General features: G+C 39.6%; 2 protein-coding genes across 2 annotated transcripts; one reads left to right on the forward strand and one right to left on the reverse strand.

Annotated features, from left to right (window-relative positions):
• Positions 1–447: 447 nt before the first annotated feature.
• Positions 448–10,171, reverse strand: pias4a (protein inhibitor of activated STAT, 4a). The gene is made up of 11 exons (XM_086161742.1): positions 10,121–10,171; positions 8,112–8,493; positions 7,913–7,997; positions 7,783–7,824; positions 7,301–7,391; positions 6,035–6,163; positions 4,883–4,988; positions 4,649–4,722; positions 4,346–4,506; positions 3,616–3,767; positions 448–3,495 (listed from the first exon to the last, which is right to left on the reverse strand). Exons 1-11 carry the CDS (start codon positions 10,145–10,147, stop codon positions 3,221–3,223), a joined length of 1,524 nt encoding a protein of 507 aa, XP_086017868.1. The 5' UTR covers positions 10,148–10,171; the 3' UTR covers positions 448–3,220.
• A 2,466-nt stretch (positions 10,172–12,637) lies between these two features.
• foxq2 (forkhead box Q2) lies at positions 12,638–14,611 on the forward strand. Its single transcript, XM_086162190.1, has 3 exons — positions 12,638–12,658; positions 13,108–13,494; positions 14,119–14,611. The coding sequence occupies exons 2-3, from the start codon at positions 13,171–13,173 to the stop codon at positions 14,491–14,493; spliced, it is 699 nt and encodes a 232-aa protein (XP_086018316.1). The 5' UTR covers positions 12,638–12,658; positions 13,108–13,170; the 3' UTR covers positions 14,494–14,611.
• The last annotated feature ends 12,587 nt before the right edge of the window (positions 14,612–27,198 follow it).

Here is a 27,198-nt window from a genome sequence, read left to right on the forward strand (position 1 = left end):
CACTAGTTGAAAAATGTTTGTTCTTGGTGAAATTTTATACATCTCAAAATAATAGTAGCCCTAAATCATATATATATAGATATATCTATCTATATATATATATATGCTAAAACAAAACTGTTTTTAAACAATATAAGGGGAAAAATGTCTGCATTATATCCTGAATTTATATAAATGTGCCATTAAAAAACAAAAGCAAACACTGAAAAACAGGTTTTTAAGAACCAACTTTAATTCCACACGTCAATAACAGCTGTTAGAATACGATCATTTTAAATTTTACAATTTTATCCTCAATAGGCATCAAACATGCCCCCATATTTGAGCATTTGGTACAGGACATGACAATCTCTTCCTTAACCAGCTCTCAGTCAACAGTGGCATGAGCTTTACAAACTGTCCACAACAGCTTCTTATTGTCTGGCTATTAGGAACAACTGGAGGCGATTCAAGGCTTAATAAAATATTGTTTAAATTTTATTGTCTTTTAATATGAACATATAAAAAAAAACATTTACATAATGGATTGTAAGCCTCTGTCCATGCTACCATTTGCATTATTAGAAGAGATGCCACTACAAAAAGACCAGACACTCAGCTCTCGCCGTCTTCTGAACCATGTGCTAAATTATCTGGCTCAGTTCCACAGAAATAACCTGCACCGTCTCCTATCTTTAACCACAACAGCAGAGAAAAGTTTAGGAGATAAGCTCAAATGACCTTCTATACCTAGTAACAAATGAACAATGTGATTTTAAATGCAGATACTTACAAATACAAATTGCCCACTTTAAGACAGGTATTAGAAGTTCTTTACATTATGATGTTACAAAGCTCTTTATGTAGAATATCCTTTACCAGGACAGAACCTGATGTTTTTCAGGGTGTCATCAATCATCTTAGTGTGAATTACAAAACATTTCTCCAAAGTATATTGATTGTGTTATGTCAAAAGAATGAGAAACATGGAAGACAAGATGTCTGAACCTTCTCTTTTCATCAACCCTACTGGAGAATGTGCTTGCAACAGTGAGGTCTCGCATCAATGTGTAAATATCATTTCTCTGTACATTTGAGCGAGTTAAGAGAAGAACTATTGAGTTTGTCAAACCAGAACAGAGCTCAACATCTGGTCAAACAACTAAAGATAGAGACTGCCACATTTCCCGCTTCACATTTTCTGATGCTAATGTGTGAGATGTTGGGGGAGAACTGGTCATAATGGTCAGAGATCCTTGATAAATGCTCATTACTTCTTGATGGCTTAAAAATGCCATAATGTTGTAATGAAGTGTTAGATGAAAGTGCAAACAGCTCTAGCAACGCAGCAACACTTTTTCCTTTTCAAGCAAAACAATGACCTTGACCTTGGAAAAAAAACAAAAAACTAAAGCCAACACATCCAATATCCTTATCTGAGGAGCAGCCATCACATACAGACAACACAGTGCAGGTGCAGATGAATATTAGTTGGATGGCTACACCCTGTAGCAATTAAAAGTCCAATGCTATTACAGCAAATAGGTGTGACTTTATCTACATTGAAAGGAGGCAGAGGGGGTTGTTGGGTTGAAGCAGCTCCACTTGTTCCAGACAGGACAATTTGTAATCCAATCAATGACTTTAAGCTTGGTGGGGGTTGCACATATTGGTCTCTTCATTACGTTTCTTTGTGTCAGACGTGTCGAATCAACCACAGCAGTGCTTTGAACCAGGTCGGATTTACACAGGGGAAAAGAAAGATGTTAATAGCAAAGCAATAAGCCCATGCAAATCTCAGCTCAAGATCCAACTCCACAGCAGCAGAGGAGTCCTGCTTTCTGCAAACAGACCCATTCTGGTGCAGAACTGTTGCCATATAAGTAGATTCATTACAAAACAAAATGGTGAGAGTGTGAAGCACTTAAATAAAAAATGTAATTTCAGAGAAAATGTCAGGGAAAACTAAACCAGAGTTCCAGCTATTTTGAATCTTTTCCATCACTGTACCATACCACATTTCTGTGATGGTCTGTAAATGTGGGAAAGTAATACATGAAATAAAAACATTCATACTGGGATATCATCTGCTGGCCAGCTCAGCTGGTCTTCAAATAATGGTCTCAACCTTAAACACCAACCAAAAGGCACCAAAATCTCAACCATTTCCCATCAACGATTTTAAAACATCTGGTGTGGCACAACTGCCATACAGTATGATGAATTAGAACAACATATGAATCCTAATAACTCCTGTTACAGCAATACAACTGCTGTAATGTTTAACAGAGTGGCAGAGTACCGCCTACAGTTAGTTTGGATATCCACAGGCTTACTTGCCTTAAAAGATTTTGTAGTTCCAGAAGAAAGAGATGCTTTAAATGATGGAGGAAAAAAAACATGAAGGAAAACAAAATCTCCAGTGTAAATTTTGCTTCACTCATTTTTCATCTTTACTTTACATCATTACTTTCTGGTCAGTCTGCTAAGTTTTTATGACTGAGGTAGGTTCTTTTTATCCAAGAACAAAATAAAATGTATGCATCACACATTGAGGCCAGTATTGTGTTCTGCCCTTTTGTAATTAAAAGGAAAAGTTCCTGATATAACCCTTTCAAGCTTTGAATTCGTTCTCTGAACAAAGAAATAACAACACAGTGGGAGAGGTTTAATTTTGCATCATATTCCTGCAATCTCTACATGATCCTCCCCAGATTATCACTTTTTTCCATGTTCTTTTTCACCTGTTACCAAAAACTACTGAGGTTCCTCCATATTAATCTTGCCTGTTCATCACAAAGGTGACAAAATCAGAGACACATACACATTGAACGCCCACGGCTAAAAGAGCCTGTAATTCCAAGTCAGATACAAATAGATGGGTTTGTAGAAAGGGAATACTCTGGAGAGAGAAGAGGAAGGTGTGGGTGATGGTGGGGTGCTCAATCCATTAAATCCCTTTAATAGAGGAAGGACGGTACAGATACTTGCTGCAAGGTGGTTGGGCCAAACATGGTAAAAGTTGTTTCCAGTGGTGTACTGTATGAACAGGAATCCTAATCACTCTAGATCTATCAATAGTGCTTGATTGAGTGTGTTTGCTCCTCAAAGGTTCTGATATTTGGGCATACAGGAGGGTCATTGCATCTAGTGGATTACTCTGTTCCTGTCTTCATGTTTTTGCGCCCTGCCTCTCCATCTGTGTGTGCATGTCAGTCTATGAGGGGGCAGAGCTGCAGGGTCAGTAGGCGGTGACCAAGTCCTTGTCATAGTCGTATCGGCCCCGCTTTGGGGCAGGGCTGTCGGCACTGTCTTCAGTGTCCTCGCTGTCACCTCCAGCCCCGCCCCCTTCTTCCTCAGAGGACGAGTCAAGAGTCAGATCTACCACTACACCTCCTGCCGGCTGTACAGCACCTCCTCCTGTTACTCCTGTCATCCCCACTGAACCGCTTCCAGATTTGCCCGTCAGGCTGGTGCTGCTGTGGGCTGGTGAATGACCATTTGCCTCAGGAATGCCTGCAGTCAGAAATACCATATAAAAAAAAAAGACAAAAGCGCAAATTCTCTCTGACAAATAAACAAATAAACAGGAAAAAATCCACACTTCCAGAGAATGAGTGCTTGAGTTATACATACATATATCGACCACAGGGTACTCCGGTGTGTTGCTGCGTTCTCGTTCCCTGTCCCTCTCCTTGTCATCTCTGATAGGTCGCCAGGAACCATCCGTTAAGTACTCAATCTCCTCAATGTCCTCACTTGTCTCTTTGAGAATCTCAGAAAGTAGCCTGAAACAGACACTGCTGTTCAGAGTTGCTTCACAAAAAGAAATATACCAGAAAAACACCTGAAACACAGGACAAGCTCAGCAAACTGATGAATGGCCCGAATTATGACCACTCTGTTTTACAGTTTCAATGTGCACGAAAATTTAGCGGGATGCGTATTGTAGTTCATCTTCAAAATTACTACAGTTTTAAGTAATTAATAAATAACTAATTTGTTAAAGATTGTAAGTAATTGTTAACTTATTACTTCCCCACAAAAGCTTCAATGAGTGGCATGGAATTCTATCCAGCAATATACAAGATCAGATGACCACCTCTTTCAGGTTACAACGGTTGTAACGCTCATTGATTAGCTATTACATGTCATTTTCTACTGAAGAGTGAGCACACAAATAGTGCTATTGTCAGTATGCAGCCATTTTTAGACTGTATTCTGGTAAATCCCAGTATTTTGGGAAATTAATCTACATCACACTGAACTTTCATTTAAAGACTAATATTTGTATCATGTAATACCATCCTCAAGATGGCACCACATTAAGGATGTAACAAGTCAGTGCGGGCTTTTATCTCTTTACCCATCAATAGTGAGCAGCTCAAAGGGAGCAGGCTTGTCACACACAGGGCAAGTCCATGTGGGCTTCTTCTCATTCATCTGCAGGAAGAAGACTGCATCGAAACACTGAAGATGGGCACAGGTTAAAACTCGACATGGGACGCCGAGTCGCATCTTCACAAGCTGAGGGAAAGCATATTCGAGTTATCAGCCACCGTGTCAATAAAACAGGGAGTCATTTGATTCTTGAAATACTTAAGAGCATCAACAGCATAAAATACTGACAAATGGCAGAAAAATAACATTTTGCTTTACAAATACTCACTGGACAAATGAGAGAAACCCGGAGGCCTGTGGTGGCAATCTCACTTTCCGGGTCAAAGCGTAGTTTGTCTTGGACTACAAGAAACAGACAATAATGTATGACGGACAACTAAAATATGATTTTTTTATTAAATGAGACAAAATATTTTGAATTGGTGGGTAAGATGTACAATCCAGCTTTCCAAGAACAGGAAACAGTAAAGTTTCTTTTATCGACATTTGTCGTGACACTCACTGCGTTCACGACAGCGATCTGCACTCTCAACAGAGCAGAGTTTGAGTTGGCTGAAGAGGTCCGCAGCAGTGAACACCCTCACTAAATAAACTGCCACTGAGTACCGCTGAAACATAAAAATTCAGAGGCTATAAGAAGTGGAAGGACTAAAAATGAAAAAATCTTAACAGACCAATGACCATGTCACAGAATCATGAGGTAATTTGCTTAAAAAAAATGAAAAGAAACATACAATACAAAAAGGATTTAAATCTAGCAGCAAAAGAAGATGTGAAAAAGTACTGTAATTTAATATCTTAATATTAGCTAGATGGAAGCCACTCTGTTGGAGAGCGCTTGAGTCTCTATGCCAAATATCCCACAAAGATACCGGCACACAAAAGCCTGTTGCTCAGTGTTTATTTTAACATTTGTCATCCTAATTGGTTTAGAGTAGCTTAATAAAAGCAGGTGCCTTCAAGAGCAAGTGAAAAGCTATTCATCAGTCATCCAGCTGCTCTAAATCCAGATTGTGGAGGCAATTATCAAGGAGTTATTTGAAGCCATCAAGCAGTTGGACATTCTGAGCTCTCAGTTGGACATTCTGAGCTCTCTTTAGATTCAACACAACTCGAGAAAACACATGAGCTGTGGCTAGAATTACGAATTTCTCAATCAGATAAGACAAGCTTGCGCTTTGCTAAAAATGTAAAGAGTAAAAATATGTGTATTTTGATAATAGTACTGTAAGTGATCTATCTCATAGCAGCAGGTGTGCAATGTTGATGAATATTTATGTAGGAAATTAAAGGAAAGCTATGACATCTTGAACTGAACAAAAACTAGTTGTTTTTTTTTAAGATTAAAATTAATATTTGTTTTTACATTAAAATTTACCCTTTGTAATTGTGTCTGGTTAAAGTCTTATTTTTAATGAATAAAGATTCTAAAATCATGTTAATCATGAGTCTTCCATAATATTGTCCCCACTGAATGTGCAAGTAACTTTGATATGAAACTTTACATTTCTATAAATATAAAGATGTCTTACTCAATTAAAGAGTACAGACATTTTCATATCATACTACATAAAGTATGACATCACCATCAAATGTTTTAAAAAATATATAGAAAAGTTAATTTTCACCTCTCGAGATTCACAGTTAAACTGACCTTGCCAAAGTTTCCCCAGGTGATGGTGACTCTGTTAGTGACACTGGAGAGATGTAACCAAGGAGTGATGTTTATAGGACGACAGGGACGACGAGGTTCAACACCAGGCTTATTAGAGGGGTAATAGCCCTGAAACATAAATCAACAGGGCAAAGTGTTATACTAATTATATTTTTCATTTCTATCAAAATGCTTCAGGTATTTGTTGACAAGACAGGCAATTTTTTTTTTTCAGTCAAAAATGGTTGGGACTCTTAATGCTTGCTTGCAATTTGAGAGCGTGTCAATTTCTACAGTTGTTTTATCATCTTCATCAAGATGTAGATAATATATCTTGAAGTAATATGAAGTAGATATTAATGCAGGTGAGGGCTTAAAAATTTGATGTGCATACAATAGTGGACATTCTGACAGATGTAAAAGTTTTTTTAAGAGTTAAAAAGCAAATGAAAGTGGAAATGTACAAGCTCAAGACCAAAAGAGAAACCTTTTATAAAACCAATGTTTTTGTTTGAAAAGAGGATTTGTTATGAACCTAGTTGGAGGAAATCACACCTTTACTGTTGATGCTAATTATATCTCAGCAGGAGGGAATGATTGAATGTTGGCTATGGTCTTCTCTTGTAATTAACTTCACTCATAATTTTGATCTCCGTAATGTTAAATTAGCAGCGGGGGGGATTTTTCCAAATTGTTATAAAGGCAATTAAGTAGCACAACTCCATTAATTGAAGATTATACCTTGATATAAATTGGGGATAAAATGACTTACTCTTAAATACTTTCAAAACTGATGTGCTAAAACATGATTCATCCAACATATGATTAGTCAGTCTTCATTAACAAAAGGTATATGTAAAACTCAGGGGAAAAAAAAAAACTCATAATCTAAGAAAAAACAGAGAAAGGGGACAAGAAATGTGGACATTTGCATGACCTTTTCTGAAGCAGAAAATCTTTGTTCTTTCACAGAAACAAATTTGGTCTGCCTTCATATTTACATTCCTCTACCATGAAGTAGTGTGCAGCGCCTAGGGGCCAACTTCATTTCTCTCGGCCAGTGCCTTGGCAAAAAGGACTGAATTTTTGACATAAAGGCCCCCAGAAACTATTTCTTTTTAAAATGCGGTTCTGGAGAGCAGAACTATTTCATATGATACTATAGCATGACATGATAAAATTGAACAGGCTGAATGGGAAGGCAGCAACACCTTGGCTTTTCAATGAAAGAAGTTCAAGAACATTTGTTAGGTTCGGTAAACTTACTGGGACATGACAGTAGGACTGATTCACTTTGACAGCAATATTAGGAGGATACTGGTCCTCTTGAACACCAATGGAGTCTGTGTAACAGATTCTGCAACAGAGCGAACAGAGTGAGGTTAACATCATTAGTATTTCAAATGTTTCAACCAATCAGCAAAAATGACTTCTGCATATGTATTTACAAGTTGAACAGGTTTTGAAGGACTTGATGTTGATTCACTGAACGACTCAAACTATCTAAAGTACCAGTACCAATTGTGTTATTAATAAATCACAAAACAAACTTTTCGTCAAGCTTGATTTTTACTTCATTACCTGAGTCATAGTCCCGAGCTATCCATATTCTTGCACAAGTGGTAGGACATCTCACTATTTTCCACATGTATACAAACACTTTATTTAGATCCATGCCTACTAGCTCACCGAGTACTCGTCCAACATTGAGAATAAAACTACCAAGTGTAGCACTAAAGAAACCTTACCTAAGAACCACCTGGATTGATCTAATGCCTGGACGAAGTTCACTGTGAAATTAAGAGATGAAAAATCAGAATCTGATTGAATTAGTTTTTTGAACAAAAACATGTTTCTAATAGGTTGACTTTATCGTACCTTGCATTTCTGATCTGGTCTGCTTGGTTTGGTGTTAGTTCAAATAAACATTGACTGTCCTGCAGTTTCTCATTGTTCTGGGCAACTGTAATTACAATTGAAGACAGTACCACAGGATATTACATGTGAGGGAAAAAAAAAATCCCCAAAGAAACATATTAAATAGAAAGCAACAGAAACATCAATCTATCAAACTTACTTAGCTCTGTGGGCGGCAAGAGTGTTTCCAAAGTTTGGTAGAAGGGCAGCGGCACCAGCTTGACTTCAGGTGCAGGTGTGGGGATTGGTTTGGAAATGCCATTGAGGTAGTCTGCGCCCTGAGAGGTTGCAGTGGGAGAGGAGCTGAGGGACGAGTAGGCAACTGGGATGCCCTCTGGACGCCGTGCTGCCAACCAGCCAGGTGTTTTGGGGAAGCGTGACTCGTAGAGCTGCCTGACATTCTTTAGCAGTTCTGGGCTGTATTCGGTCTGCACCAGCCTCAGTGCACGTCCCACAAGCTCTTGCTTCAACCCACTTTTGCTGCGGCCCATTGAGGCCAACAGCGTCTGCAGGTCTGTGACCCGGAAACTTTTGACCATGTTCTGGAGCAAAGACAAGATTGAGGGATGAGAAAGGGCTCACAGGGCACATAAAGATAAGGTTTGTACATACATAATGCTGTGTCTTCAGCAACTGTAACAATTTCAAGTAATATGTCAAAGAATATGTAAATTACATCGCCAAATTAGTACCTCCCAAGGCTGTACCATGTTTTCTGTAATATTCCTGGCAGTGAAAAAGTTCCCCATAACCATGAATTTTGAATTCTGCCTGATATATGTGTTGGCTACTGAACAACTTTATTTCATACTTTGTGAATATTCTCACTAAAATAAATTTATTAATAATTAATTTGCTGAAGAGTAGATGTTTACATAAGACTGCTTCTGTTCAATTCATGTTTTACTCACTAGAGAAAAAAATTCCTAAGTTTATCATTCCATTTTTATAGATATTAAAACACAGGGAAAAGAAAACAGATAAAGACAGTCAAATACTTGGCCAGAGTAACTTTGAAACAGTCAAACATGTTTTGGAGTCAGTGTACTTAAATCAATATGTAAGGCATTTTCTATACATGATCCCTTTGGAGGAAAAATAATTTTAAATTTATCCAATATTTAAAAACCATGGAATGTTTCTTAAGTTATGGAAACGGAAATGCATACTGAAGACCACATGGGCTGCAGCTTTTTTTTCATAAAAAACTAACATTGAAGCTGCACACATAAAACTCCCAGGTGTTTCAATCAATGGGGACGAGCAATGTTAAGAAACAAAAAAAAGGGCAAAATATAAAATAAGAATCACATGTGTCGTCACATGCCACACATAACCATATGTTTTCATATCTGAACACAACCTGTGAGAGCGTCGTCGTTGGTCACTGTTTACTGTATGAACATCACAAAACATAACCTATTAATGTTTTTTCTTTCTTAATTTTTATGATAGTCACACAACATTTTGACAACAAAAACTTGAAATGCTACCTTGGTTGTGTTGCAGAGCTCAGAAAGAAAACACAGAAAAGCTTAGCTGTCGGGTGCATGACGTTGTTGACGCCACGCCATTGTGCCTTTGTACATCACAGTCACTGTCAATCGAATTTGTCACCCGTTGGAGAATAATAATAATAAAATAGGCGCTTTCCCGCCCGCAGCCAACCTTGACCAGTATGTTTACAAGAAAAAAGCCTGGGCTAATCGGTTGGCTAGCCAGCGTAGTGGACGCGACTATCGGTAATGTTACTCAATCATAGTAACTGGACATTTTGACAGGTGCACAGCTCCATAAAGCCATCGGTTTTCCACAAAAGCTGTGGCCCGACAAACAATATATATATGTATATATACCCAGAAGAACGCTAGCTTCAAGAGCCCGAGAGCACTTATGGTCACATTAATCATTTGAGGCGTCTTCTTGTGAGCCAGCGTGATGCTAGCTAAACCATCGCACTTGCTTGGTTAACATGAACTGGCGAGCGAGCTCCCGTTAGTAGCAAGGGCTAGTTGGTTTCGCCGTCAATGGAAAACTACACATCTATAAAAATTGAAGTTTTCGGTACATTCGCATGAAGCACCTAGACTCTCGGTCACCAAACTACAATTCAGCCGACAATCCCGCGCCCATCTCCCATCAAATCAAAGCCATCCTTGCTCTACTTGCCATCGCTTCCACTAGTTCGGCCGCCATCTTCGTGCAGCAGTACCGCGAGAGTCAGAGACGACGGCTTGTCTTTCACCAATGAAACGTAACCTCTGCCTTCACGGACGTCTCTTCTAGCCAATCACAGCATTCCCTTCGTTGGCCCTCGAAGTATTCGTCGATGAATAGGCGGGACCACTGTTTTTTAAAGTTATAGTGCAACTTTTTAAAAACACTAAGAGACAGGTCTCAATTCCAGAATAGGCCTCAGTTTCCAACAATGACACGTTGAGACACTTTATTATGATAACCCCGCAATTTCTGTTTTATAATATTGCGGTATTGCGAAAATGCGTCTTCAAGAGTGGTTTTCATCAACATCGATGAAAAGCACGGCGTGTGAAGTGGACTGGATCGCATGGTCCGATTAGATCCCGTCCGAGGAATAAACTCCATTTCAGGTTGTACGACCTCCCGCAAAATTCGTATTGAAAGCTTTGTCTGAGATGTGCTCCCTGACGAGTTATCATACAAGCTATTAGAACTTCAGTTTCTGCACGGCAAAGTAGCAACAAGCATGTCAACTTGCTGAATACGAATTTAACATTTTTGCATGGTTTGATTGAACATTGATTTAGTTATGCAAGGGGTAAATACACACTCCATCCGGTGATCCATTTCTGCTTTTCCAAAAGCTCTTCATATGTGGCAAAGAAGACCATCCTCATGGAAACAGAAATCAATTGAGGCAATCGCAGTGTCATGTAATAATGGTGTGTTTTATTTTGATTTTGCTCGGCAGTGCGAAGCTTTAATAAACCAACAGTGATTCTAAAACGTCAACTGACTTTGCCTCTGGTTGAAAGTTTTCTGAGTTTCAAGATTCAGCGTGTTTATTGTCATATGTACAGTGTAGAAACGTGTTTCCCTGTACAATTAAATTCTTACTTTTCTTTTCGCATTTGGATTTGTATTGATGATAAATAGGTAGTATGAACATTGTGCCTTAATATGCACAATGTAGCTAAATTAATGTAATTAATGTATTAACGCTAAAAGAAGTCTGTGTGGTATGTATTATACACACACACACACACACTCACACACACACACACACAAACACACACACATTTTATATCAATTCAAAAAACAGCGCATTTGGTCTCAAGTGATGGTTTAATTCGTGTTTTTTCTTACTGATCTTTGTTGTTTTACTCAAGTTAATGTATTCAAGTACCTTTAAGTAATAGACTGTAGTTCACATATTGACATGCAACATAGTGCCTTCTACTGGCTACAGAGTAAATTTCTTGTACTAGGATTTAAACAGAAGAGGGCAATATGGACCATGATTTAACCCGAGTCTCATTTGAACAATTTCCTGTAAATCAGACAGATCAAAGCAGATTTATCCAGATTGTGTTTTCCAGTATGCAATGCATGATGAGATGGTGTATAATTAAAATCACAATTATTCCTATTGGATTTTAAATCATGCACATCCACTTAAGCCATGAACACAGAATTTAAAATCCTTTCTATAGCTTAGCATTTTCAAATATGTAAAATATACAACAGAAAAGTAGTAGGAGATACACAAAAAAGAAGTGTAACCCAGAAAAGAATGCTTTACCTAAATGTTCATCTGTCTATCAGTTGTGGAAACATTGTCAATCACTCTTCATTTTTAGGAAAATGCTAGTTTTCTTCATGGGAATATATTTTTTGATTATGTCAGAACATGTAAAGATATTTAACAAATTGAAGAATTAAGTACAACACAATAAAATACTATGCAATACAAAGTAAAAGGGCAAATACAAGCTCACTCCTCACTAATCTCTTATCACAAGCAGTGACACAGTAAAGCTGGAAAAAAGGAGGTTAATGAGGTCAATAATTTTACACAATTTACCTTTCTCTTAGAAACCAATTCTACATGTAATGGTGTCTTAAATTTCTAAAGGTGCTATTTCCCCGCTTAAAATTAACATTGCAAAGATTGATTTTCCAAATGCGGTGTCTGTAACAAATAGCTCACATCATCTCTTGTCAAATTTCGCTAACAAATATACGAATCAAAGATTGTAGAAGCCATAATTTAAAAATACAAATATTAACAAGAGTGACAACCCAATCAGATTTTTTAGTCGATATACTTCTCTACATCTTGCTCTTTTCAAATTATAGTAGTTTGAGGTCAACCTTTTAATTCAACCTTTAATCACTTCTGTAATTGTGTAATGCACTATCAATATGGACAAAATGACTAGCAGGATGACACTAACCTTTAAAAGGCCTTTGATTCTACTGCATCCATGAACACCATGTCTTACTAAATCTTGAGTTTTTAATCTCCCGTAATTACAAAGATTTACTCAGGTTTATAAAAAATAATCCGCCTCAATTCAGACCCCCTGCGTGGACCTCCTCTGTGCCTTCTTTGCCCCTTTCTGTGAGGGATAAATTCGCAGTCATATAAATAGTCACCTCCACAACTGTGATGCACAACTCTGATTGAGGATAGACTGTTGGATATCTAGCAGGCTCGTTCGCCAGGTTCGTAGGAGAGGAGAAAATGGCAAATAAAATGTATTGCTAAACAAAGTCGCCGTATTTAGTCTAATGAACTGACGTCATTTCCACAGGTTAAGATTGTGTCGCTAGTGAGCGCGTCAAGGTTAACAACAGTTGAGAGGCTCATCTTTATCTGTGATCTTGTCAACAGTAAGACTTCGGCGAAAGAGGCAAGGAGCGTTGAAGCAGCAATTTAGGAAGGGTTCTTTAAATTTTACTACAAAAACCATGCTGGGATAGACAAGGGCAGCAAAGTAACGCTTTTTACCTATCATTTAATCCAACAGCGTGTTAGCTTGGAACCACTAATACCTCTCATGAGTCTGAAACATTTCAACTCAGAAATGACGATGGAAGAAAGAAGTACCTGCAACGGCAACAGAGAAAGGTTGGGACTGAGCTTTACCATTGACTACCTTCTGTTCAATAAGGGAGTCAAAGGTTCGAAAGAAGAACAGACAGGAAGTCGTACCGTAGAGCAGACAGTGAACAGCATGCTCGATCATCAGAATCCTAAACCAAAAGAGGGTGGGATTCGCTTGGAGGTGCAGGAGAAGCAGCTACAGAGGTCAGAGTCAGACATTGGAAAAAGGAAAGTCGAAGAAGAGGAGGGGGGTGAAGAGCAACCAGAAGAGGGGGAGGAGGAAGTGACCACCACCACATCTACTCGCGACTGTCTGGACAAGCCGATGGACAAGCCAAACCAGTCGTACATTGCGCTCATCTCCAAAGCAATCCTAGCATCGAAGCAGAAGAAACTGCTGCTCTGTGACATCTACCAATGGATCATGGACCACTTCCCTTACTTCAAAAGCAAGGTATGTTCTTTGCACTCAGAGCTTGTTCTTTTCTTTCTCAGAAAAATAGATCATGAACGTAAAACCTTGAATACAGTGGATGGTAATCTTCAGTAGTATTTCAAAAGTAACCAGGCTGTGTTGTTTGACATTTGAAAGACGTATCACAATGAGCCTGTGGTTAATTCAGCCTCTGAAATGTTATTTAGCAGCCATTTTCACAAGTGAAGCAACCTACTTGGCTCAGGAAATCTGTCTGTTGTTAGGCAATTAGAGTCTCAGAGGGACACTAGATGATCTTGTTGTTGGCAAATTTACAAATAATGTAATCCTGTTGCTAGGATGCAAACTGTTGCAGCCTTTACCAGGTGCAACGCCAGATTGGACATAGCCTAGTGGATTAAAGTTGATCGCTAGTTTGAAGTGCTAAAAAGGTAACTTGGGGTGTTGCGCGTTGCTAAGATCATATGGAGTCTTGACACGCTATCCTGTTGAGCAGCAATCAGGACAAGGTGACTTACTAAGATGTATCAAGACAATTGAAATCCAACTGTTTTCACTGTAAATTCTCGGTATGTTTAAACTTTGGCTTTGTTTTCAGGTGTTACTTGATCTAACATATATCTTTTGACTTTGTTGTCACAGGATAAAAACTGGCGGAACAGTGTGCGTCACAACTTGTCTCTGAATGACTGTTTCATCAAAGCAGGCCGCAGTGAAAATGGCAAAGGCCACTTTTGGGCCATTAACCCATCAAATTACCAGGACTTTTCCAATGGGGACTACCACTGCCGACGGACTAGACGGAGGGTACGCAGGGTGGTGGGACAGCTCCCCCCATCTCCACTGATCTCACCCTACCATCATATTTTGACCCGTCCCCACAGAACAACCTGTTGGTGCTGTCCTCAAGCCCAAACTCTCCCTGTTCCCTGCTTGGCTCCCAGACTCCACTGGCCTTGGCCCAGTATACAGGCACATCTAGGGCTGCACCCAGGCCTGCACACCTCTGCACTGTGAGAGTAGCTAGCCATTTTGTGTAGTGAGGTTGTTTACATACAATTCAGCCATAAAATAATTTTGAGTTAAAGAGACATTTTAGCACATTACTGGCCTACAAGTTGGTGATTAGGTGACATTAAAACCAAAACTGATGATTAAATGTCATGTTCTGTTGGTTACTAAGATTGAATGGCTTTAGAAAAGCTAAATAAATATGATGAAAATTCATTGAATTAAGTACATATTCCATTTGTATTCTCAACATTTCATTCAATTAAAGAATATATGCTGAAATGAAGGAGGGGTCTTTGTGATTCTTAATTTGTCCATGTGTGTCAGACAAAGAGAGAGAGTATGTGTGTGTGTGTGCGTGTGTGTGTGTGTGTGTGTGTGTGTGTGTGTGTGTGTGTGTGTGTGTGTGTGTGTGTGGTGTGTGTGTGTGTGTGTGTGTGTGTGTGTGTGTGTGTGTGTGTGTGTGTGTTATCTTGCCCCTGCATGCATAGAACTAAAAGTGAGCCCAATGCTAAAATGCCACCCGATTAGATGCTAATTAGTCAAAGCTGTCGGGGTGCAAATCTTCTGTATTAAGAGACTAAAATTGGGCTTTCCAAAGCTGACTCCCAAGTATATGAGGCCAGATAATCTGAGAAATCCCAAATAGTTTCAAGAAATAGGAAGCTTATCACACGGAGTAATCTGTAACCGCTGCTGCTAAAAGAGAGGGACCCCAGGAGGCCAGGCATGAATTAAGGAGAGGAAAGGGAAGGATGCACAGAGGGAGGGGTGAGAGGGTACTGTGATTTACTTTGCATTTATTTAGATTAGTGGTCCAGGGCCCAAATGTGCAGCTAATTCAAAAAACAGCCATAAAGTTTCCTTTGACTAAGGGGACAAAATTCCTGGCAAAATTATTACTATATAAAGGCCAAATATCTGCATCTCTGTGTGTGATTTTTGTCAAATAGCTGGCACCAAAGCGTAATACAGGACAAAAAGAACCACAAACAACAATAATTAAACAGTCTTAAGCAGTGTAATTACAAGATGCCTCCAACAACATTGCTATGAAAAAATCAAGTCAATTTCTACCTATGCAGCTCTCACATCAATAGTGAAATTCCTCGCTGACTTGCAAAGGTTGGCATTTACATCAACAGTGGTCCAGCCGAATAGGATTAGCCCATACATTGACTTTTCTGAAGTTTGTTTGTCACAGCTCATGTGGGCTTCTTATCTGCAAATTATTGAATATTTGAATAAGGCAATGTTTGTCATGAAATTTGATTATAAATAGACAAATAATATGTCAGTCTGATAAAGCTTAAGAGATAGGGATGTTATTCACCACAGTTATTATCTAGTGATGTTCATTAGAACAATGACAAATCCATCTAATTAATTTTTGTCTACCAAATCTTCCTATTCAATGTCAACCGCTAATTGGAGACCTAATTTGCTTAATTCCCATGAATTGGTCTCTGCATCAAATCCTCTTCAATTCACCAGCTTTAAGGCTTTAATTTGGTTGCATATGTTTGCTGTGCGCGCGCGCACACACACACACACACACACACACACACACACACACACACACACACACACAGACTAGCAATAATATGTATACTGAATCCACACACTCCCACAATTTTTGCTATAACACAAACCCCCTTTAACACAGTGTAGCTTAATATCCATGTTGATTGCAATTAAAGTTTATGGAATTATTGTATTTAAAGTGAACTTCCATTACACTCTCCATACACCACCATATAAATTCTGTACATATCGTGTCATTCTAGTCAAAAATTCAAACTTTGTAGTCCAACCCATGTTAGGATGACAAAAACCGGGATCATGATTAAGGTTGCTTGAGTGTTTGAATCATGTGTATGCCATTGTGTGTATATATGTGTGTGTGTTTTGTATGTGCTTGTCATTTTGTTAATCTAATGAGATGGGCGGAAAGGTGCAGGGGGCTGTAGATTAAGGCACAAAGATTTGTTCCTGATTAGCAGAGAGTGAGGTAAGAAGATCAGTCCTGCTGAGATGGTGATGAAACGTTATGGCCGTTTTAATACAATACATTTAGAGTTGCATTCCAAAGCTGATTCCCTTTAGCTTACATGTATCTCATTGATTTGACTACAGACTCAATATGCAACAGTTTGCAAAACACAGTAAGACACTGAACCTGTACCTGCCAACAGGTCAATAGGATCCTCAAAAGTGTAGTATTTTACCAATGGGCATGGGACGTTGATTTCATGTACAGCTTTCATCACAAAAAAAAACTTCAATGGAATTTTAATAATAATTGAAACCTTCAGGGTGTTTAATAATCAAATCACGTGAGGATTGGAATGATTTTGTCCTCATCGCTTCTGCCGTGGCACGTTACTGTGACGCAAGTGACGGGAAATGAAGGCATCTACTAAAAGCCGTGAATCACATATTAAATAATACTTTTTAAATTGAAATACCTTTACTCAGTTGTTGATGAAATGCAAATAATATAAATTATGAACATTTACTCTTGTCCCAGCACACTTCCCATGAGACTCCACTCGGAGGCATTTATCAGTTTTCTTGCCAAAGACATACAAGAAGCTAGAACATTTAAATGCAGGCTGATGTGATGGACAGATGATGAGATTAATGTGGGTATCTGATCTGTAAAGCATCTGATTAATCCTTAACAAAGTGTCGGTCTAGGCGAATAACATCCAGCTAGTTTTGACACCTAACATAAATGTTTTGATTTATGATCCCCATCCGGCTTTAATTTAATTCTCTGTTTTTTATTTCTCTTTTTTTAACCGTTTTAATAACATCAGCCTGTTGGATACCGAGGTGTGCCTTGAGTGCACCGTCCATTGCAACGAGCAACTGGGGAGTGATGATGATGTGTGTGTGTGTGTGTGTGTATGTGTGAGAGGTGGGGAGATTTGGTTGACTCCGTTTACTTAACTAGCCCATTTGCGTTTCTGTCTGAACCTTTCGTCTTCGGGTGCGGCTGAATGTGACAGGCTGCAGGAGTTCAAATTGCATATCTATTAAAGAGCATGATTGCATACAAGAGAGCAGTATTTAAGGCTTAGGAGCCCCAAACCAGCTGCTATTTTATGGTCGTGTCCCGCAATGAACAATAGCCCGGCGTTACCTCGCCTTCAAAGGCTCCATAATAGTCAATCGATCAGAATGCGAGGCGCTATTCTGCAGATTACTGTTAACAATAATTTGCCTCCCAGTGTACTGTTACCATCTTTGAGGCAATGTTCTGTTGCTTTTTTTTTTTTCATCTGCATCTGTCATCCCCGAGGTCCACTGTTTGATCTCTCTCCACCAGTGTCTGCCTCCCCGGAGTCGCGTTGACCTGTTGATTGGCAGCTGCGATCAGACATATGGTGGGACGAGGCATCGACCGGGCCTCCCCGGAGAGAAAAGCAGCCTAGTGGGGGTGTCCTCCCCCCACTTTTTACCCCTTACAAGCCGCAGCGGCAGGGGGAGCAGCGAGGAGGAGATCTGATCCCGCCACTAGATGACGCAAAGTGCAAGCGAATATATTTATCACTTTATGGTATCCGTTGAAGGTAAAATTTTAACTCTGTTTAGAAGGGAATCAGTTATCATTCAATGGCTGAAGTATTCATGCTTTCCTTTTATTATTAATTGTAGTCATTCCCAATATCTCTTGCCATGGAATCCCGCATTTGACCCTGATGCCAAGGCGGGACTCTGCAGTCATCAGCAGGTAAAACATCTGTAGCAGCCAATAATCACACCAGAATGTCCGTGCTGTGTTAATGCCTGCTCCTTTGGATTTTACTCAGCCCTTGTGCAACTTCACTGGAAACCAACTACAGATAACCTGAATCCGGCAGATGAAAAGGCACGGATGTGATCAACCTGTTTTGGAGTAGTCATACAGAATGCAAAACACCCCACCTCTCAATGTGTAGTGAGCGGAGGGTTACCATGGTGATGCATCTCTGGTCAGGGTCTCTAGTGATCCTGACTGACCCTGGAGGGTGACCTCTGACATTTAGGTCATGGCCAGGGCTAAAAGGTTAGCAATGGCTGGAGGGTGACAGGACCACTTCCATGATTGTCATCCCTACATGCCCCTTTCATTTGCAGCATTCACCTCCCACCAAGTTTGCATTTTTCATTTGCATGCATTACCTGAAAAGAAAACTATCAGCTGTAGGAGATTCATATGACTGGCTTAACAATGCACTTAAGCAGCCTGTTCTGCACTCACTGCAACACAAATCTAAATATTATACAATTTGCATTCAGTGCTGCGTGCTCTTAGTGCTATACCCTCTAAGCAGGTAACCTACAATGAAAAAATACAATCTCCAGCTGGCTATCATCCTGTATCATGTTGATTATGATAGCAATAATGATCACCACTATTCCCATTGCCCCCGCAATCCACTGTGTGTGGGGATATTTATAGTTTTGTGTATGATTGCGCTTAAACTATGTGTGTGCATGTTTGCTCAATTCTACAGGGGAAGAGCAATGAACAGTACCGTGGTACTTCTCGTGGGGAATAATTAAAGAATTGTGGGTACTAAAAGTCATGTGACCCTAGCCTTCTGCTCCCAAATAATTTATCCCCCCGGCTGATAGCTCGTCAATATCAATTTATTAATTTAACAGTTCTGGACTGATAAAGGGTAGTGCGCACAGTTAGCTTGCTGAAGCGAGGAATAAAGATGAATTTTACAGTGCAATGGCGTGGGGGAAGGAATGGAGGAGAAACCGGAGGACAAAGCCTGAGAGAGAAAAGGCACGGGCATGATCAATGTCATCAGGGAGGAGAGAGATACATATTCGGTGTTTGAAAATGGACCACCATCACTCAAATTCCGGGTCTATTGAATGAAAGTTATGAAAATTAATACACTTATTATCACCATATTAAAAATTGAAATTGAAGACGTTGTGCTATTGTATTGATATTCAAATGTGTCCAATATATTGATCCCCACGACCCACTTTTTCTTCCAACCATTTTGGTCCGGTCAGTGCTGCAAATGTTTTACATTTACGCAAGCATGTTGTACACAGATACACACACACGCTCACACACAATACCATCCTGACAATGCTTCGTGTGTGTAACATGGTTGTTTCGTGGAAGCTGAATCTTTCAAAATGTGAGTGACCCCTGTTGACCTCACAGCACTTCCTTTGCATCTTGATTTTTAGAGAGGGTAATGAATATACATCTGGTATAAAGCAGAAGACATATATCATCCATTCTTCACTGCAAAACAGCCAACCTGGAACCTAACCTATTCCCAAAGCCATTACATAATATCCCTGAAGGAGGCTAAAAGGTATTTTAACAAGACCCACTGCTCAATAACCTTTGACCTCTTCTTAGTTGACCTCGATCTCCCAATTCCATTTACACCAGCCAGTAATAGTGGTGGACACAGATTCCATTCAATTTCTGTGAAACTAGGAGCCAAAAAGTGAAAAAAAAATGATACATATGAGGATTCTTTTTTTTTCCTGACAAGTGTGGACAAATGCATTAGCACATCATTCAGTCTCTTTGTTTAAAAGAGATCCCTGATGGGAAAAAAACAAAGAACCTCTAAATATGGCCAAGTCTTATTAATATGTATGTCACTGTATTATATAATTCTTTCCTCTCTAAAGGCTCTGAGGTGCTCCTCACATGGACAATCACTGTAGTGGATTCTTCTCGAGTCTTTGGAGAGCTGCTGGGTAGTAAGTGTCAATAGAAGTGGAGTGTATGAGTGTGAGAGATGATAGACTGAGGTTAAGAGGTGTCAACACAGAAAGAGAGAGGGCTTGAGGACTCTTCACCGTAGTGTGCCTGACACCCTGACACTCTCCTCAACCTCTCTTCTGATTAACCACTCTAAAGATGCCATTGAGACACAGACACCTCACACTGATACATGCAGCAGACTTAGACACAGAAAACATGCTGATCCAACAGTGTATTCGCACTGTATTCCCTCTGAGGTGTGCGATTCTGTGTGAGGCTACGCTGATGTATGTCTGTGTGTCAGTTCGGAGGTGTGGAAACCTGGAGATGTGTTGTTCACAGGCACAGAAACTTCCTGAAAGGTTCTGGCAGTCAGGAATGGATTTGTTACACCTCTGATGTGCTGTATATGTTCATCCAAGTGTAAGATAAAACAGTGCCATCCCTGTGGGCTTTGCATCTGTCAGGTGCTGTAATGCAAAGTACACTGGCTGGAGCAGAAGCTGACATACATGACACACTTTCTCTGTCCATCCACATGTTCACAATATGTGTACATTATGAACACTTCCTTAATAGTCTGCACAGGCCACTCTGTGAGCAGCAAAGGATGATAAATGCACAGTATGCGATCTACATTGTGTTGAATATGTGTTCACCAGTAGCTCAGTGTAATTTCCCGCTTTAATTTAATTCACCCTGCCTTACATTACTGGCAGCAAACTTACAGTGACCCCATCCCACTACACTATTTAGTTTGGAATTACACTTTATGAATAAGTCAGATGTTTGCAGGCATTCACCTCATAGATTCCTTCTCACATTCAAATTATTGGATATGTTTTTTCCTAGTACACTGAAAAATCACATTCAGGCAATGCAACATAAAGATGTAATATGCTGTCGACCTCAGTCATAGCATAACCTACAAATTGCCAATAGCTTACAGTTTTCTATAGGAGGGCCTTTGAACTGCAGTCATCACTGTAGTAGCTTGAATAGTTTAGACTTGGCTGCGGTCCACGTTATTCCCAATAATTCATAGAATATGCGTATAAAGTATTTAGAGCTCTGAGTGACAGCTTAAGCACAACTGTATTACATTGCACTTGTCTGAAAAGGAGATATGTTTCTGAAACTAATTCATCATATTCCAATAGGTAATGGAATTTGCTACCTATATATTACAGTGTTGGTATCACGATTGGGGGTGTGTAAGGACCCAAGCGCAACACAGGAGAGTGTGCAAAGGGAGTTCAAAAAACACGTTTACTTTGGGCCCAGCAACTCAAAATCAGCATAAACATGAACGGAACAGTTGATAGGTTGATGAGGGCATCTGCTAACAAAGCCGGGAACTCCAAGAGGCAAGGTCGGTACTGGGAGGTAGCATCCATCATCAGGGCAGGGGACTTAGCTGGTACTGTGTGCAGTAGAATGGTGATGTTCGGAAGGTCCGGCAGACAAACCGCTAGGGGGTCTCACCTGGCATGGAGGAAATCATGTCACTGACCGTAGGGTGGGAAGAAAGACAGAACAGGAGGCACAGCCCCCCTCCCCTCCACATTCAGACTGAAGACAAGAGGGTGAGAGGTATAACCCCCATACTAACTCAAGCGCCAGACAGACAAAAATGAGTGGCACAACCCGACTTCTAGTGATGCTGAGGCTCTTGCTTATAAGCCCTCAGAAATAACTGGTTATATGGAGCAGCCATTCATCCTGTGACGAGCGCAACCATATGTCCATGACAGGCGCAGCTGTGTGTAGAGGTGGAGCCATGGCAGTATGTTTTGCAAAATATATTTGATACATGCTCAATACTGACTGCTAATACACAATTTTTGAGAAAATTCTTTTAAGGTTGTCTAATGTTACCACAACACTAGACAGAGAAGAACTCTTTTTTTTTTTGTTTGAATCAATTTGTATTAATTATTATCAAATAGAGAAACAGAGTATGGATCCATGTCTTTCCCAATATGAGTAGATATTTTTGTACATTCAAAGATGTTTTCTCATGTATGTCCAACATATATCATATGTTAGATAATCGATGAGACATTAAAATTGACCTACTCAAAATGATTTTAGTAAGTAGTTATAACAAATTACCACTTGAAGGCAGAAAACAAGTTTTGTTTGTTATTTAAAAAAGCATTTTCAAAAATTGCTTTTTTAAATAACAAAACCAATAGTGATCAGAGTGAATTATTTCAAAAGCATGGTGATAAAAAATGTCTCTAATTTACCCCAAATAATACAATAAAAAAAATAAAACTATATTACATTGACTGAAAATACATATATATTTTAGCATACTCTACCTACCTATGCAGGCTACCTATCATACTGAAGATACAAAATACCCCAACAGGTCCTTGTAACTTACAGCCCATATCATGCAGCACTATGTAGCTTATATAGATTGATTCAAGTAAAAATTTGGTGAGCAACTGCAACACTATGGTCCTACTTTTGCTTCGTGAGTCACAGTGTGTACATTTCAAAATATTGTTCTGGAGTCATCAAGGTATTTGATTTGATTTTCATCAATATAGCTGTCTGTTTCTTAAAAGATATCGCATCAGATAAGGTCACCATACCTTGTTTATTCATAGTTGAAGTCGAATATGGGTCTTGTCTGAGCACTTGCTTTTTCAGAGGTATGACGGTGGAAGATCTGTTCCTCCACACTCATTCTCCTGACCCATGATATTTAAAATCAAAAAAACTGGTGTGTACTCGAAAGTAAAAATGAGGATCAATTTGAATGTTCATTAGCTCCAGTGGTTGGAATGTAAAAGTGTTGACTGTAATGACTTGTAGTGGGACACTATCTTTTAATTTAAATTATTTTTCAATTTGATGATTAGATTTAAATGCCTTTCTTTGTAGTCAGTGCTGCATTGTACATTTTTTATGGTTTAATATATTGTGTGTGTTAGTCTGGTTTTCAAAATATCTTTTTGAGTGTCTCTTAGCACTTTTCTATGGTTTTACAAGAGGAACATGCCTTTCTGGAGCTGCAGGTCTATGAGAAGCTTTGTTCTTAAACCAAGCAGCTGACGGTACCATTGTGACACGGGCTCTCTTTCAATCATGCTTTAGCGTGAAGCAAATGACACTCCTCAAGCAACCGTACAAAACTATAGAGAAACCAAGATATAGATTGCCCAATGTGAGAACACAGAGTGAGTCAATACCTAAATTAAGAAAGATGCTGATGTGAAGCCAGCTATACGACTCATATCTGTAAGAGATGACATGTAGGTAGGCAGCTTCATGAATCTTAATAATCAGAGATGAGGAGCAAGCAGGTTGAATTATATTACAAAGATATGTCAGCATAATGACGTGAGCATTTTCAACAAATAATCTTGTTGATACCACTGTGAGACCAACAAGGTACCAACTGACTACTTCTCTTCCCCATCCCCTCCCTTTCCACCTCAAATCCTGTGAGGTAGAAAATAGGGAGATATGAAGAGGTGGGGATGGAAGGAGATAAGCCGAGGTGGAGATAGAGACAGGTGAAGGAGCTAAGGGTCATAGCACATGCTCTCGGCATTCTCTCGCCCATGTTGTTTTATTAGCCCTGTCAGATTGTAATTTGCCCAACGGTAAACATACAGAACAGGCTTAATTAAGAATTTTTGAACGGGGATACGGTCAAGTCCGGAAACATTAGAGAGATGCAACCGGGTGTCGTAAAGATTGATTGAGACAGAGGATGGAAGGACATGGTTAGAAACAGGAGGTGGAGGAAGGGGGGCCGGGACTGCTGTGTATATTTCATCTGAGGGGTATTCTTGTGTTGCTCTGGACAGAAGGCTGAGATAAGTTTGGAAAGATAGGACGAAACGATTTTTCATGCATTAACAACCTGGCCGTTTGAGGCAATAGCGAGGACAAAATCAGCGCTAAAATGTTTGACATCCTGCTTTGAGATCAATGCATCCCGGACAGGACACACAGATGCGGGCCGCATTTTCACCTCAACTAGATAACACAAATACACATACACCAAGCTTAACAGGGCACGAAGCATGTGGGTGGTGGAGTTAACAGCCCTCAAACCTCAGGGCAATGTGTAGAAGACCAAAAACAATACCTATATCCATAACAATATCCGCAGGTAAAAGCATCTGTAAATCAAAACAGAGGGAGAGCATCTGGAGTCGATTGTTGAGAGCTGTGCAGACTACGTAAAAGGCCAGCAAACTAAAAGAGTAATGAGTCTATCCATATCTCCCTGTGGACTTTAAGTTTGCATTCAATACATTATTTACAGCCGAATTTTTACTGAGGTATAGGTTCCTCTCAGGGGTGTTTACAGAGTAGTCCTCTAACTGCTTCCCATAGCCCGCAGTTCAGTCAGCATCATTCAGAAGTAATTCTTCTAGCTTGTTTTGTTGTGTTTACACAGGCGCTATTCAGTTTTGTTAGTTGTGATAGGATGGGATACAATTAGTACTCATTTTGTGTTTGCCCGATATTTTTTTCTTTTCACAAGCTGATTATTCAGGGTATGTTAAACTGAAACATAACTTTTAAAGATTAACAAATGAGGAATGCATTTTAGGTGATAAGTAGCTGCTGCCACAATAATTTGTTGAAATGTATTTTCAACAGATTGCAAAATTCTGAGTCTTCCAGACTATTTTCCTTTGTGGTTTCCACTGTGATTTGAGCAGCTCAACCTACATAAAATAAAGGGATATTTTCATGTTTTAATGTGACATGGACAATGTGAAATATTTATTTTCAGAAAAAACATTCATGACTTTATTGATTCTGTGAATACTCAAATGTGTGAAATTTCCAGAACAAATACAGCCAAACCTTAATCCCATGTGTCCATTTATTTATGTTCTAGGTTTGTGCCCAATTTATGCCCATTTGCAGGTGGGGATTTAGACTGTGGCCATTGCTTAGGTTTGCATCCAAGGTTTATCTGGGTGACCATAGTCAAGAGAAAAAGATGCCATTATTAAAAAAAATCAAAGACTGTCCAAGAAATGTGTAAAAGCCCCAAATACACGTTGCTGTCAATGAAAAGCTATATAAAATTTGGTGAGGCTAAATGTGATTTCAATTACAGGATACCCAAAGTGTTTGTCAGTTCATAGAAGGGTCCTCTATGCATCAATCCTCTTCAGGGAGAAAACATGCAAACGCAGTCCCTGCTGTTTTTGTATTTCCATCCAAGTGAAGCAAAAAACACTGTAACATCTGGAAAGCTGTGAGGTATCTATTTCCCATTAAGAAAACACAAAATGCAGTGACTCTTTCTCTGTGTCTTTATGATGCCTTATGCCATTGTCTCTCTCTTTTCAAATAGACTATTTGTCATCTCCAAAATAGAGCATTTTAAAAAGTCAACCTGGAGCCAACCCCCTTCCCAACTCCCCTCTATTCTCACTCTCAATTCCCCAGACTCTGGCCAGCTACAATCAATAGCCTATTGATCAACTCTCTCCATTCCCATTACACACCAGTGCCAAAAGAGCCAACCATTTTCCCCGAAAAGCTGATCTGGAACATATTTGCAATTGTGAGGTTTCTCGGATTTCAGCAGATTATTATTATATGCATAAAGTGTGTGAGCGCTTTTACACTATGTGATGTCAAAAGGCAACAAAAAAGCTGAAAAAAGGCACCATGAAATGCAGCTACCATTGGAAAGAAAGATTTTGCAACCAAGTAGAGTAGAGCCCAGACAGGAAGATGGGGGCTTTACTAAAACAGAGAGCTCCTTCCGTGGCACAAACAATGCAAACCAGCTGAAACCTCAAATGAAGAGCACCCATCTTTTAAAAGCCATTCCCTCAGTTGATGTTTCAATGAAGGTGTGAAAGCATGCTGTCATTCATGAATGTTTCTTGTCGAAGTTGTCCAGCTGAGCCCCTGTCTGCTGTGACTGTAAAGGCCATATAATCATTTTAACATCATCTCCACATTTGACCACCTCCTTTGGCTGGTACAAGGCATTTGGATTTATTTTTCTCAACTTGTTTGCTTTTAATTTGTCATATGGAGAGTAATTCTTTTTCCAGTTGTTTTCTACTTCATTTGTCTCCTCAGCCCTCTCTCTTTCTCCCTGCACTCTCACACTCTCTCCATAGACAATGCTACGGGCAAAATCAATACTCTAAAGAAAAAAAGAAGGCATATTTTTAGCCGGTTATTATATGAGCTGTATAAGGAAAACAGTGTTTGTGGGAAAGACAGAAATGCCAAGCTAGTGATAGGCAAGAGATTGGGCAGGGGTGATACAAAGGAAATGAAAGACTGAGAATGCTGGTGGGCTGTGAGGGAGAGTCTAATGGAGATGGATCAAACTGAGGTGGAGATAAGATGGGGTAACTGTGAGAAAATGGCTGATGTCTTGACTGGCCACATAACTCTGAGCAGCCAGCAGAAGAGCTTCATGAGCCTCTGTGTTCGGGACAATTTTGAAACATGCGTTTCAGAATAAAATTACAGTAATTCAAGCATTGTTGATATCACTCAATTTATTTCTTTTTATTCATCCTGGTGCTTGTCACATCTGTAAATCAGCAGCATATACTCTAAAATCTCACAGGATGAAATCATGGTACAGTCATAGGATTTGCACTGTTTTTGTAGCCATAGCCTCACCTCTATACATGTTTTTGCTTTCTGTCTGTGGCTATATACACAACCACAGCCCACACTCAGTCCTGCTGCCAGTTGTTTTCTATTGGACTCCCTCTCACAAGCCTCCTTTCAGGCTCACCTCTGGGCCACTGTCAGTCAACCTCCTGCTCTCCTCTTATTGGTCAGAGCTGGTCTGTTGATCAAATGGAAGGCCATCTAATTGGCTGGCGAGTTGAGGGCGGAAGGAAGGAATTGATTTATCTGTGGTATTAGGGGATCAATTAATCCCCATTGTGTGTGCCAGCACAGATAGTCCAATGTGTCTTATTTGCAATAGCTTGTTT

This window comes from Fistularia commersonii, chromosome 16 (genome assembly GCF_037954325.1).
Source record: "Fistularia commersonii isolate RoL2024-O1a breed Wild chromosome 16, RoL_Fcom_v1.0, whole genome shotgun sequence".
Classification (NCBI taxonomy): Eukaryota; Metazoa; Chordata; class Actinopteri; order Syngnathiformes; family Fistulariidae; genus Fistularia; species Fistularia commersonii.